The sequence below is a fragment of the Haliotis rufescens genome, unplaced genomic scaffold, assembly GCF_023055435.1.
Source record: "Haliotis rufescens isolate VD_foot unplaced genomic scaffold, xgHalRufe1.0.p SCAF_16, whole genome shotgun sequence".
Lineage (NCBI taxonomy): Eukaryota > Metazoa > Mollusca > Gastropoda > Lepetellida > Haliotidae > Haliotis > Haliotis rufescens.
Window position 1 is genome coordinate 32,301,378 of NW_025963846.1, and position 17,847 is coordinate 32,319,224.

Genomic DNA, 17,847 nt, shown 5'->3' on the forward strand with positions numbered 1-17,847 from the left:
CACAGGTATTCCTTAACGATTACACCCACGTGGCACAGGTATTCCTTAACGATTACACCCATGTGGCACAGGTATTCCTTAATAATGATTACACCCACCTGGCACAGGTATTCCTTAACAATGATTACACCCATGTGCAGGGTTAGAAACTAACAGTTTTCGGCCACTAGTCCTTATAATGATAACATATAGCAAAACCCTTAAAAAGGGCAAAGTTCTACTAGTCCTTATGATACCTTTACAGTTGGGCAGTTTGGCAAGGACTATAGGACTAGTGCCAATTTCTAACGCTGCATGTGGCACAGGTATTCCTCAATGATTACACCCATGTGGCACATGTATTCATTAACGATGACACGTGCATGGCACAGGTATTAATAAAAACAATGATTTCATTGATGTGACACATGTATTCATGAACAATGATTTCACCCGCATGGCATACACATTCATGAAAAAGTATTTCCCTCACAGGGCACATGTGTTCCATATATTCGTGAAAAATGATTTCACCCGCATGACACAGGTATTCATTGACACCACCTGCATGACACAGGTATTCATTGACAACACCACCTGCATGACACAGGTATTCATTGACAACGATGACACTCGCATGACACATGTATTCATTGACAGCGATGACACTCTCATGGCACAGGTATTCATTGACAGCGATGACACCCGCATGGCACATGTATTCATTGACAGCGGTATCACCCGCATGGCACAGGTATTCATTGACAGCGATGACAGCCGCATGGCACAGGTATTCATTGACAGCGATGACACCCACATGGCACACGTATTCATGAACGATTACACCGGTGTGACACAGGTATTCATGAACAACAATTACGCCCTCATGGCACAGGTATTCAATGACTACACCCACATGGCACATGTATTCAGTGTTAGAAATTGGCATTTGTCCTGTAGTCTGTACCTGTAACTGTCCAAGAGTTGAGGTATCATTAGGACTAGTAGAAAAATTTGCCATTCTTAAGGGTTTTTGCCATTTGTTAACATTATAAGGACTAGTTGACTAAAACTGTTAGTTTCTACCCCTGATATTCATTAACAATAGTTACATCTGCATGGCACATGTATTCATTAACAACGATTACATTTTTGTTTGTTTATTGTTTAAAGCCGCACTCAGCAATATTCCAGCTATATGACGTTGGTCTGTAAATAGTCGAGTATGGACCAGACAATCCAGTGATTGACATTATGAGTATCGATCCACGCAATTGGGATACGATGACATGCATCAACCAAGTCAGCGAGCCTTACCACCTGATCTTGTTTGTCGCTTCTTACGACAAGCATAGTCGCCTCCCTATATTGATAAAATATAGCAAAACCCTTAAAAAGAGCAAATTTCAGAATTTTCTACTAGTCCTAATGATATCTTAACTATTGGGCAGTTTTGCAAAATTTCTAATGATGACTGTGTAGCACAGGTTTTCATGAACACTGATTAAACCCGCATAGCACAGGTATTCATGAAAAGTGGCACAGGTTTTTATGAACACGAAGATGAAACAAATCAATGACACACATATAGTTTTGAAATTATTTCATTACAAAATCATATATATATATATATTTCTGTTCATACATCTTTGGAAGAGTGTCACTCCACGATCAGCAAACATTTTACATCCTCGGGAGTACAGGGACACGTGAGCAAATTGTCTTTAGCACTTTCTAGTGAGGCCACCTCATTGATTCTAGCACCGTAAGGTGTCGTTCATCACAATGTCTTTTTGTCACATATTTCTGACCATTTGAAAACTTCTTGTTTTGATTAGGTTCAGGTACAATGTTTGAAACATCGGCATCTTATCATTTCCACATTTGATTAAAGAGCTTCTGATAGAGGCAAATGATAATATCCAGACATCAGGGGCACCACACATCTCACCTGTCACCATGTGACATTCCCGGCATTCCTTCAGTACCCTGTCTACAGAACAGGCAGTCATAGCCTGGGGCTAGCAATGTCAAAGGTCATGGCATCTTGACACAGGTCATCACCTCTTGTGCCACAGACCTAGATTGAGGGTGTCCAAACTGGGTAGCTGCATGATCTTCTCCAGCCCAACAGTCGTGATACGTGTACAGCCATACAGGTCTATAGATCGCAAATTGCGCATTTTTGCACCAATCAAACTGAGTCCCCTATCTGTAATTTTCACACACTGTCCAATATTCAGTGTTTTTAATTCTTGCAATGTGTTAACAAGACGGTTGATTCCATCGTCGCTGATATTGCAAGCACTTAGGCTCAAATTCCGCAAACTTAGCTGTCCTTGGGAGAGGAAATATAGTCCCTGGTCGCCAACTTTGTCACAAAAACTCACATCCAACGATGTTATTCTTGACCCACCTTCAGACAAATAGCCTAATCCATTATCACTGATGTTGTCGCAACTCCGGAGGTTAAGTTCTCTCAAACTGAGCATTTTTGACAGGTATTTTATACCTGTGTCTGTCACACTGCCACAGAATGAAAGGTTAATAGTCTTGAGAGTTGTCAAGCCGAGACTCACATGTTTCAAAGCTTGATCAGTCAGCTTCTGGCAGTCCTGTAGGCCCAGGTGTTCAAGCTCCGGGTTCCCACACGCCGACTTGTGACACAGCCCAGCAAGATATCCTATACCCTGATCAGATATGTGGCGACAGCTTCGTAAATTCAAACTTTTCAGTTTTCGTAAACTGACTGCCACGAGTAGAAGTCCTGTGTTGCTCACATTACAACACCCACCCAGTTCAAGCACTTCCAAGTTTTTCAAAAATTGAGTTATTCTTCCTAAGCTGGAGTCGGTCACTTGTTTGCATAGGCTTAAGTTGAGCACTGTCAGGGACGCTAGTTCTTGTGCGAACGCATGGCTCAGTCCGAAATCAGTTATATTGTAACAACCACTGAGATTTAAACTTTCTAGACCAGGTATTCCTAGCACGACATCTCGGAGACTTCGCCTCAAACTGAGAACTTGGACTCGATGTATGCCACGCTTCACAAGGCTTGGAAACAAAGAAGGGTTTGCACGGCGAAGATGTAGCTTCGCTTCAACTTTTCGCCAAACCATGCGGTTATAAGCAGCGTCTCGCCAAGTGGTACATACCTGAGCTACCCGTCCTTTATCTCTTGTGTCCAAATAACTGAATACCATGGCCAATATTTCAGGAAATAGTGCAGAAATGTGTGTTCGAGACCGCTCGCAACCATCCTCCATATTACTTGAAGCCAGGCTAGGGAGGTCACGTGGTGTTAGCAAACAGCCTTTCGCCTGTTAAGACCGGATCGCTGATTGGTCAGATTTATCCTTGTCGAAGGCAGACCGCGGAAACAAAACCTGTATGATTCGAGACTCAACAATCTGTATGGTTACTGATTGTCCGTGTATGGCTAAGGGAGATAAATGCATCACGCTAGTGTTGATGGTCTTTACTGGCAATTTACTAGGTCAACGTGAACTCAAGTGTTTGGGAAATTGTGTTACGTTTGATAAAGGGACAGCTGTTAAAACTAGCGAGATAACTGTAAAGTAACTATACAAGATAAAACATAGATTTGCTTTTTAATATAATTTAATGAAACACTGACAACTTCGGAAGGCGTGATATTATGAAAACAACGAATACCTCACTGGAAATATTCAAGATCTCTGAAATCATATTGGATCGAGTATTTAGACATTGTTTTAAGTTGTACAGTATTGTTTCACATGTCATCACCGATTTTTCGTTTTGTAAACGGAATATATAAAATGTTGTTGGTTGGTTGGTTGGTTTGTTGTTTAACGCCGCACTCAGCTATATGACGGCGGTCTGTAAATAATCGAGTCTGGACCAGACAATCCAGTAATTAATGTCATGAGTATCGATCCACGCAATTGGGATCGATGGCATGCATCAACCAAAATGTACAAAGTATTGCTTTTATTGCAGAGACTAGTGGTGTCATACTACTGTGTGTGGGTACTGAGCAATGTGTTCATCCTTATTCTCCATCAGAGATGATGTTTGCTTCACGGGCCAAGGTACGTGGGCAGTGCTCGGTGTTTATAGTCCGCATTCCAAAATAGTTCGTATTGTGATCAATAAAGTTTGATTAAGTAAATAGTGTGTCTTGATAACTACCCGACCCTACCCGGGTACCCACTGTAGGTCTCAATTAAGAGATAAGTACAAAATGTCCGATTTCGAATTTTCTTACCATAGGCCTGGCAAAACATATTTAGATACATGTATTTAACATTCTGGTCACGCATACACTGAAGTTGACGTAAGTTATATCTATATTCTATATATATAGTGTGTCTTGATAACAATATATCCAATTTGCAATATCTGAAAATGTTATATCCCAAATTCATTGATCCAAACAGTTAACATACATGGCTACTAGACATCAATTTGCAGGTCTATATGTTAGTGAGAGAGAGAGAGAGGGCGAGAGAGAGAGAGAGCGAGAGAGAGAGCGAGAGAGAGAGAGCGAGAGAGAGAGAGAGAGAGAGAGAATACCCTTGAGCGTATGTCAGCAACATGTAATGATATTTAGCCTGTGTTGAGTCAGAATTAGAGCTCAACATAGTTAATTATAAATTCCGTATTTCGCGGCACAACAGTAATACCGACCTTCATCTGACCTTGTACGCTGGCGTCGTCCACGATCACGAATTCTCTGATATGTCGTTGTTCTCAGTCGGAGTTTGCTGTTACTTTGTTTGTTACAAAGACCCTCAAGGGTGAAATGTAATAGCTGAGAAGATTCAATTTTAGGGAGGGCCCAGTATATATTAACATCACCCGTTGACATTCAATATTTGCGGGTTAGAATAACTTCCACGCAACTCCCCCTTAACTCCCCCGGACCCCCTCCCCTGTTACTCCCCCATCCACCACCATCCACCCACCCACAAACTCCCCCGTAACCTCCCTAGCTGCAACTCCCCCGTAGACCCCCGTAACTCCCCCGTAACTCCTCCGCAACTCTCCCGTAGCCCCACGTAACTTCCCCGCAACTCCCCCGTAATTAACTCCCCCGTAACACCCCGTAACTCCCCCGTGACTCCCGTAACTCCCCTGTAAGTCCCCCGCAACTCTCCCGTAGCCCTTCGTAACTCCCCGGCAACTCCTCCGCAACTCTCCTGTAAGACCCGTAACTCCCCCGTACCTCACCCGTCACATCCCGTAACTTCACCGTCACACCCCGTAACTCCCCCGCCACTCCCCTGTAACTCCCCATAACTCCCGTAACTCCCCCGTAACCCCTCGTATGATGATGATGATGATGATGATGATGATTGTAGGATTCCGACTATAATTATCACGAGCACGTGTTTATGAATCACTATCACATTGTGATGAAACCAGGTGTTCACGAAAAGGTGAGCGCAGCCTGTCGTAGCGGTGGTACCTGTAACAAACACATGCAAAGGCAAGTCGATCGTTCACCCGAAAAAAACACGTGAAATATATGGTACAAGTTAAAATAGGGAATTACGCCGGACATCTTTTTTTGTCAGTGATGCGTCAAATTTGAAAGTGTCCTCCACGTGTGTACCATAAACGTTTTGAAAGCTCTACTGAGGCTTTTAATTTTCATAAATATTTAAAAAAAAATTTGATGTTTGGATGTTTTAAGGAAATAGATGATATCAACACATGCTGGACATTGTACCGATAATTTGACTTCTTAACATCAGGAAAATGAACTTTTTATATAAAAAATGACGGATTAAATGTGAAAACGGCGCCTTCTGAAGTGCAGAGGAAGGAAACCAACTATGGTTGATTAATATGTCACATGGTTCTTTAAAAAATAGGTTTAAAATTAAAACTTTGTCCACATTTCCCATGTTGAAGACAACGTAATATGTACACAATCATTCCTGTTATAATCAAAACATTTAGTTTTTCGATATAGTGAGATATATTTGTTTGAGAGTCATTATAAAACATGAAGCTTAATTTCTAACAGTAAGGTATTTTTATAAGTTCATGCTATTTAAGACTTTAACATTTGAAGCGCTCGTGGAGGTGGAGACGTACAGCCGCTGTGTTGTGTGTAGATCCGTGAGAAGATATTGCTCGAGTCTTGAGTTCAGATTACATCCTTGCGGTAATATTACCTTCTTTTTTTTATCGGAAAACTGACTTTACATATTCAAGCGGTAAATGGTTACCACGCTGTGTTTACTATAATCAACAAGGTAACACCCGTCTTTCTCCAGTACCAGTTAATTCTCTTCATTTTTTTATCCCATGGCGTCCCTTACACCAAGCTAGCCGCGGCTGTGGATGTATAGTTGAATTCATACTCATTAATATATACACTCTTAAAAAAAAGAAACGCACAGGTAGATTTTTAGTAAATTTATTACCTAATAAAATCGATATAATTAATTAAATATCATAGATACAAATAATGAAACTTTGGAGCTCGATAGTCACATGTTGTCGTTGTACAAAGTCATTGAAAACTATTAATTGTCATGTCACATAAGGCCACAAGGTTGCGCTGAACTCAGTATCTCGTGTGACCGCCCCGGGCAGCAATCACGGCTCTGCATCTCCTCGGCACTGACTGGATAAGTGTACGAATTCTGTCCTGCGGAATTCTGCGTCATTCTGCTTGTAACGCGTTGGCCAGTTGTGGGAGTGTCTGCGGCGTGTTCTGACGTTGACGCACACGTCGATATAGTTCATCCCAGAGGTGTTCGATTGGATTGAGATCTGGAGATATCGACGTCCAGGGCAAGTCGTTGATGTTGGCAGTATGAAGGTAGTTTATCGTGACACGAGCTGTGTGCGGTGGCGCGTTATTCAGTTGAAACAGCTCCTTCTGGCGGTCAATGTTAAGAAGAAGGTTAGGTTGAAGAATTTGATTCATGTCAAATTTCCCTGGACCACAACCAAGTCAGATCTCGTGGTGTAGGATATAGCCCTCCACACCATGACACTACCGCCACCGAATTTGTCAAATTCACGTACACAATGTGGGATAAAACGATCATTTCGACGACGATAAACACGTTGTCTTTTATCTCGCCGGGGAAGTAGAAATCGTGATTCATCGCTAAACCTCACTCGTCTCCAGTTTCTTAAATTCCAAGACAGTAAGGTATGGCACCAACGCAAGCTTCGCTGTCGATGGATTTGTTTCAAAACAGGGACGATAACTGGTCTCCTGGGTCGGATTCCAGCCTCGCGAAGATAGTTCCTGACAGTCTGGTCCGGTATCCACCTCAAACCAGGGATGCGTCCTGCAGTCTCCGTAGCTGTGGCATTGCGATGACGTATGTGGAACAGTCGAATGTAGCGATCCTGTTCAGGTGTGGTAACTCTTGGTCGGCCGGTTCTCGGACGGCCTGCAGTGGAATTGAACTGTGTGTATCGGTAAAAAAGGCGGCACATGGTGCTGTGGTGGACGTTGAAGTGGCGCTCAACAGAAGGCTGCGATTCCCCTCTTTGTATACGTCCTATGGCGGTGTTCCGATCGGCAGCGCTGTCTCGACATTTTCGAACTTGAAAAATGTTGACAATTAAATGACAGATTATGGCTTATGCTTGCATTTTTATAGCCACTACAACGAGCTACGAATGCCATAACTTGCGCGTGCATTATGCTTTAATGTTTTTCTCCATGACATTTTTTAACAATGCCGTTTAATACTTTGCAAATCGACAATGGCTGCGTTTTGACGCACCGTTTGTCGAATATCAGGCCACCAACATTTTCGAATAACATATATCCAATAATTATTTTATTTATATACCGAATTTTTTGTGTAGTTTTGTGTAGTCATGTTCAATGAACTACATACTACTTCTTTTTTTTAAAGAGTGTATATTATCGTATTGTGAAGTTTAAGGGATGCCATTCTTACAGTGACGCACATTTTAGGCGAGTTACGTCACCGGTGACACTGGAATGCAGTAGCCCACTAGCGGATATATTCTTCACACTTACGCAAACCAAAGTAGTTCCAATTCCATAAAAAATAAATACAACTCATTATTAATCAACGCTAGTTAATTTTATTTATTTTACACCAGACACAACATAATTGTTTCATCGACCTTCCCCTGAAAGGAATGACCAAATATAACCAATAATGTTGACGTATGACATCACAACTACACTCCGACGCAGTGGCGACTCAGCATAACACCACTGCCACAGGCTAATTCGCATATCACGTGACCGGACTTTTCTCTTGTTTGTAAACAAGCGCGCTAATTCTGAAATCAGGAGAGACAGGTCTAATGCAAGCCTTTCGTTGCGCTTAACATATTGTTTTGCATAATTATATAGATATGCTACTACAACTACGACAGTGGGGTGCATGACAATACACATTTATACATCAAAGTGACCGTATCGCTAGCTCTCCGTATAGCTTCAATGACAGCATGTAGAGCCGTACAACCAATGTAAACAAAGGATAACTCCGCAATTGTAAGTAGTGTATTACGTTCTCGGATATTTTCTCAATAAAAGTTAACCAATCTATGACAGATGTTTATTAAGATGCATATCCTTGTCAAAAAATAAAACAACTGAAAAAACCCATATGCAATGGACTGTGTGAGATGTGACGAATCGTCACATGGCGCTGGCCTGTGGCAGAGGTTATGCTGACTGCCGGCCGCAAGGAACTCTGGGTAGGAGAGAGGCATCACAACATGTGATCGACTTGTACAAAAATGGGGTGTCCCCACTGACGTCAGTATGCGAGGTTGTACGAGGGGACTTTCGTTGATTCAGGGACCGAACAAACACAAATATCCCATGTAAGTCATCAGAAACATTCTGCCAATCTACGAACTGTTATTTGTTTCTATGTTTTTCATTGTAACCAAGAGAAATAGTCATAAATGCCGATAAAGACCGTTGTCGTTTTGCGTGATATTGCGTCAGTCATGGCGTCACGCAGGATGAAAACTTTGACGATTTCTGTTGAATTTACCAAATTATGTAATGTATCTATTGTTGATTCCCTAATTATTGCTACGATACTCTTCCCATGCATATTCTAAAAACATTGAGCCAATGTATTCAACGATACATTGTTGATACATAGTTGAATGGATCTCTCATCAATATAAATTAGAAGAAAATGCTACACAGTGTAAAATCTGAATTTTGTTTTGTTTTGCAGTTTTTCTGAGCACAGCGCGCATTAGTTTTCTCACCTACTTTATTTTGGTTGAGTTCACCCAGACAGTTTGTATTTGTGACGAAGGCCATTTATTTATAATGTGTGAGAAATTCAGGGATGTATGTATCGCAGCAGATTTTGAAATACAGGCAATGTAATAGGCACCTTATAACCGGCATACGTGAAACGTGATTTTCTAAACATTGTCCAATTTGGCTGAAAGTTCACTTCGGCGTTCGTGTTTGCGTGTTTTCCCCAACATTAACGATTCTAGGGTTATCGCCGACGTTTCAGAATGACCATTGACCCATGATCACTAAAATGCTTTTTTTGAAATTCAATTCTCCGAGTAAATATCCGATATTTTTATTTTAAAACATACTCAAATATTGCCGCGACCGTGAATGGTGATTTCGTAGTGTGTAAAAAATGTTGAGATTTACGATGTTTCTAATTTTCAGAGGTTATTTTCAGTAATATTGCTTTGCTTAAAATGGCAGTGGATATCACAGAACAGGGAACTTCCCACAAAATAGAAACTATTGAAGTTTGTTTGAGTGTGAGGTCTATAATTGCGAACAGACTACGTACTGGGTACAACGTGTGGGCCTCCGTCTCCTAGTACTGAGGCGACTAACGGGATCGGGTGGTCAGGCTCGCTGACTTGGTTGATGCATGTCATCGTATTCCAACTGCATGGATCGATGCTCATGATGTCAATCACTGGATTGTCTGGTCCAGGCTCTATTATTTACTGACCACCGCCATGTAGCTGGAATATTGCTGAGTGCGGCGTTAAACAACAAACCAACAACAAACTCTTTGATTAATCTAAGCTTTATGGTTGGGATCTATAGAGTTATCTCCCTTTTTGTGGTTTGGCAGGGCGTTAAACAACAACCTACCAACCAATGATTCATTAAGTGGTGTATGACAAGGATGTTTGCTCTGTCCGTGTTTGTTCTCAATGTTTATGTGAGAACTTCAGTCTATGTCAGGAAACAGTGGCCTCAGAGGATGTTCTGCAGGTCAAAAGTTTTTAATTGTTGTGATGTTTACGCTGATGATTTGAGTTTAACTGATGACGCTGTGATTGGATAACAAAGAAAGATTGATGCATTAGATAATTTTTGTAATTTATGGGGTCTTCAAATAAATCTTGCAACGATAAAGTTTGGTTTTTAGAAGAGATGGACCTCCATGTTGTAATGAAAAATAATGTTTGGGTGGTTATCGTATCAAGGTCACAACATTCTTCAATTATTTAGGTATTTTAATTTTCTAATATACATGGACAAATTGTATTGATATACTTGTTGTTAAAGCAAATAAGGCATTTAATGACATTTACGTTTGATAACATGCCAGTAAAAGTAAAAGTACATATACCCAAGCCCCGAGTACACGATTCTCAACATCGTTACTGTAACATCAATAATTGTCACAAATCCTGTCAACATGATCCACCGTCAAATAGCCGGAATATTGCTGAGTGCGGCGTTAAACAACCACCGTCATATAGCCGGAATATTGCTGAGTGCGGCGTTAAACAACCACCGTCAAATAGCCGGAATATTGCTGAGTGCGGCGTTAAACAACCACCGTCATATAGCCGGAATATTGCTGAGTGCGGCGTTAAACAACCACCGTCATATAGCCGGAATATTGCTGAGTGCGGCGTTAAACAACCACCGTCATATAGCCGGAATATTGCTGAGTGCGGCGTTAAACAACTACCGTCATATAGCCGGAATATTGCTGAGTGCGGCGTTAAACAACCACCGTCAAATAGCCGGAATATTGCTGAGTGCGGCGTTAAACAACCACCGTCAAATAGCCGGAATATTGCTGAGTGCGGCGTTAAACAACCACCGTCATATAGCCGGAATATTGCTGAGTGCGGCGTTAAACAACCACCGTCATATAGCCGGAATATTGCTGAGTGCGGCGTTAAACAACTACCGTCATATAGCCGGAATATTGCTGAGTGCGGCGTTAAACAACCACCGTCATATAGCCGGAATATTGCTGAGTGCGACGTTAAACAACCACCGTCAAATAGCCGGAATATTGCTGAGTGCGGCGTTAAACAACCACCGTCAAATAGCCGGAATATTGCTGAGTGCGGCGTTAAACAACAAACAAACCCAAACCAAACCAAACCTGTCAACAGGACTTCCCTCTTTCCCTTGCACCAGAGTGTTTGGCCCACAAAACAGAGACAAAGACAACAAATTATCCAGAAACGTCATTAACGTGATGTCCATCAGTTGAATGTGTGGTGAAATTAATTCTACCATTATTTTGGCAATGTTGTAATTCAATCATTTCGTTTTTTCTGTTTGCTACTTTACATATTGAGATATAATCTCGTCTCTATAACACTCCAGGTTATTTCCTTTGGGCTACCCAACACAGTGGTCATTACCTCCGTTAGTTGTGAAAAACGCTCGCGTTTGCATACAGAAATTAAGGTCGCGAATCCAACAGCCCTGCGTACAAAATCGCGAAGTCTACAGGATGTGTGTACAGAATGATGAACTCTATAGCATGTGTGTACAGAATCATGAAATCTACATGATGTGTGTACAGAATCATGAAATCTACATGATGTGTGTACAGAATCATTAACTCTATAGCATGTGTGTACAGAATCATGAAATCTACAGGATATATGTACAGAATCATGAACTATACAGGATGTCCGTACAGAATAATGAACACCTCAGAATATGTGTACAGAATCATGAACTCTACAGGATGTCCGTACAGAATAATGAACACCTCAGAACATGTGTACAGAATCATGAACTCTACAGGATATGTGTACAGAATCATGAACTATACAGGATGTGCGCACAGAATCATGAACTCCTCAGGATGTGTGTACAGAATCATGAACTCTACAGGATGTGTGTACAGAATCATGAACTATACAGGATGTCCGTACAGAATCATGAACTCCTCAGGATGTGTGTACAGAATCATGAACTATACAGGATGTGCGCACAGAATCATGAACTCTACAGGATGTGTGTACAGAATCATGAACTCTACAGGATGTGTGCACAGAATCATGAACTATACAGGATGTCCGTACAGAATCATGAACTCCTCAGGATGTGTGTACAGAATCATGAACTATACAGGATGTGCGCACAGAATCATGAACGCCTCAGGATATGTCTACAGAATCATGAACTCTACAGGATGTGTACGGAATCATGAACTATACAGGATATGTGTACAGAATCATGAACTCTATAGCATGTGTTTACAGAATCATGAACTCCTCAGGATGTGTGTACAGAATCATGAACTCCTCAGGATGTGTGTACAGAATCATGAACTGTACAGGATGTGTGTACAGAATCATGAACTATACAGGATGTCCGTACAGAATCATGAACTGTACAGGATATGTGTACAGAATCATGAACTATACAGGATATGTGTACAGAATCATGAACTCCTCAGGATGTATTTACAGAATCATGAACTCCTCAGGATGTGTGTACAGAATCATGAACTTTTCAGGATATGTGTACAGAATCATGAACTATACAGAATATGTGTACAGAATCATAAACTATACAGGATGTGTGTACAGAATCATGGACTGTACAGGATATGTGTACAGAATCATGAACTATACAGGATGTGTGTACAGAATCATGAACTATACAGGATGTATGTACAGAATCATGAACTCCTCAGGATGTATTTACAGAATCATGAACTCCTCAGGATGTGTGTACAGAATCATGAACTCTTCAGGATGTGTGTACAGAATCATGAACTATCCAGGATGTGCATACAGAATCATGAACTATCCAGGATGTGCGTACAGAATCATGAACTCTATAGCATGTGTATACAGAACCATGAACTCTTCAGGATGTGTACAGAATCATGAACTATACAGGATGTATGTACATAATCATGAGCTCCTCAGGATATGTGTACAGAACCATGAACTCCTCAGGATGTGCGTACAGAATCATGAACTCCTCAGGATATGTGTACAGAATCATGAACCCCTCAGGATGTGCGTACAGAATCATGAACTCCTCAGGATATGTGTACAGAATCATGAACTCCTCAGGATGTGCGTACATAATCATGAACTCCTCAGTATATGTGTACAGAATCATGAACTCCTCAGGATGTGTGTACAGAATCATGAACTTTACAGGATGTGCGCACAAAATCATGAACTCCTCAGGATATGTGTACAGAATCATGAACTCTACAGGATGTGTACAGAATCATGAACTCCTCAGGATGTGCATACAGAATCATGAACTCCTCAGTATATGTGTACAGAATCATGAACTCCTCAGGATGTGTGTACAGAATCATGAACTTTACAGGATGTGCGCACAAAATCATGAACTCCTCAGGATATGTCTACAGAATCATGAACTCCTCAGGATATGTCTACAGAATCATGAACTCTACAGGATGTGTACAGAATCATGAACTATACAGGAAATGTGTACAGAATCATTAACTCTATAGCATGTGTTTACAGAATCATGAACTCCTCAGGATGTGTGTACAGAATCATGAACTGTACAGGATATGTGTACAGAATCATGAACTATACTGTATGTGTGTACAGAATCATGAACTATACTGTATGTGTGTACAGTATCCTGGATACTACAGGATGTTTGACAAGTTGAACAAAACGAGTTTAACATGACCCGTCGATCATGAGTTATTGAACATGGCCAGTTGAATATGACGGGTTGAATATGACGGGTTGAAGATGACGGGTTGAATATGACGGGTTGAAGATGACGGGTTGAAGATGACGGGTTGAATATGACGGGTTGAATATGACGGGTTGAAGATGACGGGTTGAAGATGACGGGTTGAATATGACGGGTTGAAGATGACGGGTTGAATATGACGGGTTGAAGATGACGGGTTGAATATGACGGGTTGAAGATGACGGGTTGAAGATGACGGGTTGAATATGACGGGTTGAATATGACGGGTTGAATATGACGGGTTGAAGATGACGGGTTGAAGATGACGGGTTGAATATGACGGGTTGAAGATGACGGGTTGAATATGACGGGTTGAAGATGACGGGTTGAAGATGACGGGTTGAATATGACGGGTTGAAGATGACGGGTTGAAGATGACGGGTTGAATATGACGGGTTGAAGATGACGGGTTGAATATGACGGGTTGAAGATGACGGGTTGAATATGACGGGTTGAATATGACGGGTTGAAGATGACGGGTTGAATATGACGGGTTGAAGATGACGGGTTGAATATGACGGGTTGAATATGACGGGTTAAATATGACGGGTTGAATATGACGGGTTGAATATGACGGGTTGAAGATGACGGGTTGAATATGACGGGTTGAATATGACGGGTTGAAGATGACGGGTTGAAGATGACGGGTTGAAGATGACGGGTTGAATATGACGGGTTGAAGATGACGGGTTGAAGATGACGGGTTGAAGATGACGGGTTGAATATGACGGGTTGAAGATGACGGGTTGAATATGACGGGTTGAAGATGACGGGTTGAATATGACGGGTTGAAGATGACGGGTTGAATATGACGGGTTGAATATGACGGGTTGAATATGACGGGTTGAAGATGACGGGTTGAATATGACGGGTTGAAGATGACGGGTTGAATATGACGGGTTGAATATGACGGGTTGAATATGACGGGTTGAAGATGACGGGTTGAATATGACGGGTTGAAGATGACGGGTTGAATATGACGGGTTGAAGATGACGGGTTGAATATGACGGGTTGAAGATGACGGGTTGAAGATGACGGGTTGAAGATGACGGGTTGAATATGACGCTGAATATGTTGTTTCAGAAGTGTTTACTTATTTATGTTTTATGTAAACAGAAGTACAATCAGTGTTTTTCTTCCCACTCAATACTTCAATACTTAGTGCCAAGAAGGGTTGTTTAACATCATCAAGCGGTAAATGTCTAAGACCTTCCAAAGGTTAGGTGCGCGTCATAATATATCAAATATACTGTTCAAAGCGGCGTAAAACACAATTCACTCACCCACTGCGAATGCATGTTTGTTTGTAACGGATGAGTGAACTGTATCTTGCCCTTTGTACGTCTTCTGTGTGGTTCGCTTGTCGCGCAGACCACCGTGGTTGATTCCCCACTTGTGTGAATGTCATTGTTGTCGTCCCCGTGCTGATGTTGCTGGACTACTCTGACGCCGCCAAACACGGCACGTCTTCACCCAGCACTGCCTCATCGTGACGAGACACCTCTAATACCTCCTACACCATACTCAGGCATGTGCCCCGTTATACCGCGGCATGTGGAAACCATAAAGCACCTCGTTGACAGACATTCTCAGGTTAACGTCGTCTCGTGTCACTCATGTCGATGAGCGTCGACGTAGGCCATCTTAGAAAAAACCCGCAATTGTCAAGCTGGATACATTTGAGTCATTGTTGACAACGGAGATGTAGGTTTACTTTTTCGACAAACAGTGAAAACTCTCAGTCGTGGTATTGAAGCTAGTCATTGATGAGCGTGACTTGACACGCAATACTGCTCTACATGGTCATAACAGGATCTGGTTTGTTTTGTGTAACCCACCCGAGCGTTCATCCCATTGTGCCAGGGCCTCATCTAAATCCTTTAATCCCCACTACAGACGGCGCGGCATAAAAAATTAACATGGCGTAAAATTTCAGCCGTGTCTCGGAGTTAGCGTTGTGAAATGGCGGTTGTTCATTGTCTGCTAGCCTTCGCCTCTGGCTTGTACCACCCCCATCTTTACTGCAGGCATTGTCGCTGCCTGGCGCTCCGTCTAACACGTTGATTCAGGCGGCACAAACAACATTCCGTGTTTCCGAAACGAAAGACCAAAGCAATTTCGTGGTGGATTCGAACCATGACCCACTGATGATTTCGCGCTCCCCTGGACACCGGAAACGACATGACAAGTACTTGTTGTAGTGTTGTATCGCAGGTTTGGATCGCAGTGTTGTATCGCAGTGTTGTATCGCACTGTTGTATCGCAGAGTTGTATCGCACTGTTGTATCGCACTGTTGTATCGCACTGTTGTATCGCAGTGTTGTATCGCACTGTTGTATCGCACTGTTGTATCGCACTGTTGTATCGCAGTGTTGTATCGCAGAGTTGTATCGCGCTGTTGTATCGCACTGTTGTATCGCACTGTTGTATCGCAGTGTTGTATCGCAGTGTTGTATCGTAGTGTTGTATCGCAGTGTTGTATCGCAGTGTTGTATCGCAGTGTTGAATCGCACTGTTGTATCGCAGTGTTGTATCGCAGTGTTGTATCGCACTGTTGTATCGCAGTGTTGTATCGCACTGTTGTATCGCAGTGTTGTATCGCGCTGTTGTATCGCAGTGTTGTATCGCAGTGTTGTATCGCACTGTTGTATCGCAGTGTTGTATCGCACTGTTGTATCGCACTGTTGTATCGCAGTGTTGTATCGCACTGTTGTATCGCACTGTTGTATCGCAGTGTTGTATCGCAGTGTTGTATCGCAGTGTTGTATCGCACTGTTGTATCGCACTGTTGTATCGCACTGTTGTATCGCAGTGTTGTATTGCAGTGTTGTATCGCACTGTTGTATCGCACTGTTGTATCGCACTGTTGTATCGCAGTGTTGTATCGCAGTGTTGTATCGCAGTGTTGTATCGCAGGTTTGGATCGCAGTGTTGTATCGCAGTGTTGTATCGCACTGTTGTATCGCAGTGTTGTATCGCAGTGTTGTATCGCACTGTTGTATCGCACTGTTGTATCGCACTGTTGTATCGCAGTGTTGTATCGCACTGTTGTATCGCACTGTTGTATCGCAGTGTTGTATCGCAGTGTTGTATCGCAGTGTTGTATCGCACTGTTGTATCGCACTGTTGTATCGCACTGTTGTATCGCAGTGTTGTATCGCAGTGTTGTATCGCACTGTTGTATCGCACTGTTGTATCGCACTGTTGTATCGCAGTGTTGTATCGCAGTGTTGTATCGCACTGTTGTATCGCTGTGTTGTATCCAGTAGCGTTGGCCCACCCCGGGCCTGGGGGCACTCACTATCTTGTGTCTGTCGGGAAGTAGTCTCAATGATGCAAAAGTGCCAATACTGGCAGGATACTGGTTATCTGTTGCACAGAAGTGACAACATTCTGTATGTGAGGTAAAAAGGGCTTTAGCGTCGCGTCCAAGATTTTTGCATTTTTATAGCGACGTGCATGCGTGTGTGTGTGTGTCTGCTTGTACTTGGCCGATTTATAGTGCTTGCTCACTGAGATACCATGCCGCAGTTTAACATGAATATCCCAGTCAGACACAGTATACTGACTCCGAGCTGACCAGCCCTTCTTTAAGCCCCTGAATGCCGAGCGCCAGACAGGGTAACAACAAGTACCATCTTTTAACGTCTTTTGGTATGACGCGGCCGGGGATCGAGCCGCGGACCTTCCGCTGGGCTGACGCTCTACCACTAGACCATCGAGGCGGTTCATTCTGTAGAACACTGTTGTATAAGTTTGCCAGTATTATGTAGACTACTGATAATCACTTGCCTAAATGTGCCAACATTCTGTGGACTACTGATAATCACTTGCGTAAATGAGCCAACATTCTGTGGACTACTGATAATCATTTGCGTAAATGTGCCAA

The 17,847-nt window shown here is 42.4% G+C and overlaps 2 protein-coding genes across 2 annotated transcripts in view; one reads left to right on the top strand and one right to left on the bottom strand.

Annotated features, from left to right (window-relative positions):
• LOC124118959 (protein Wnt-5a-like) overlaps positions 1–17,847 on the top strand; it is a 236,103-nt gene that overhangs the window by 71,088 nt on the left and 147,168 nt on the right. The window lies entirely within an intron of this gene.
• Positions 1,568–3,282, bottom strand: LOC124118958 (F-box/LRR-repeat protein 14-like). The gene has a single exon (XM_046481294.2). It carries the CDS (start codon positions 3,243–3,245, stop codon positions 2,040–2,042), a length of 1,206 nt encoding a protein of 401 aa, XP_046337250.1. The 5' UTR covers positions 3,246–3,282; the 3' UTR covers positions 1,568–2,039.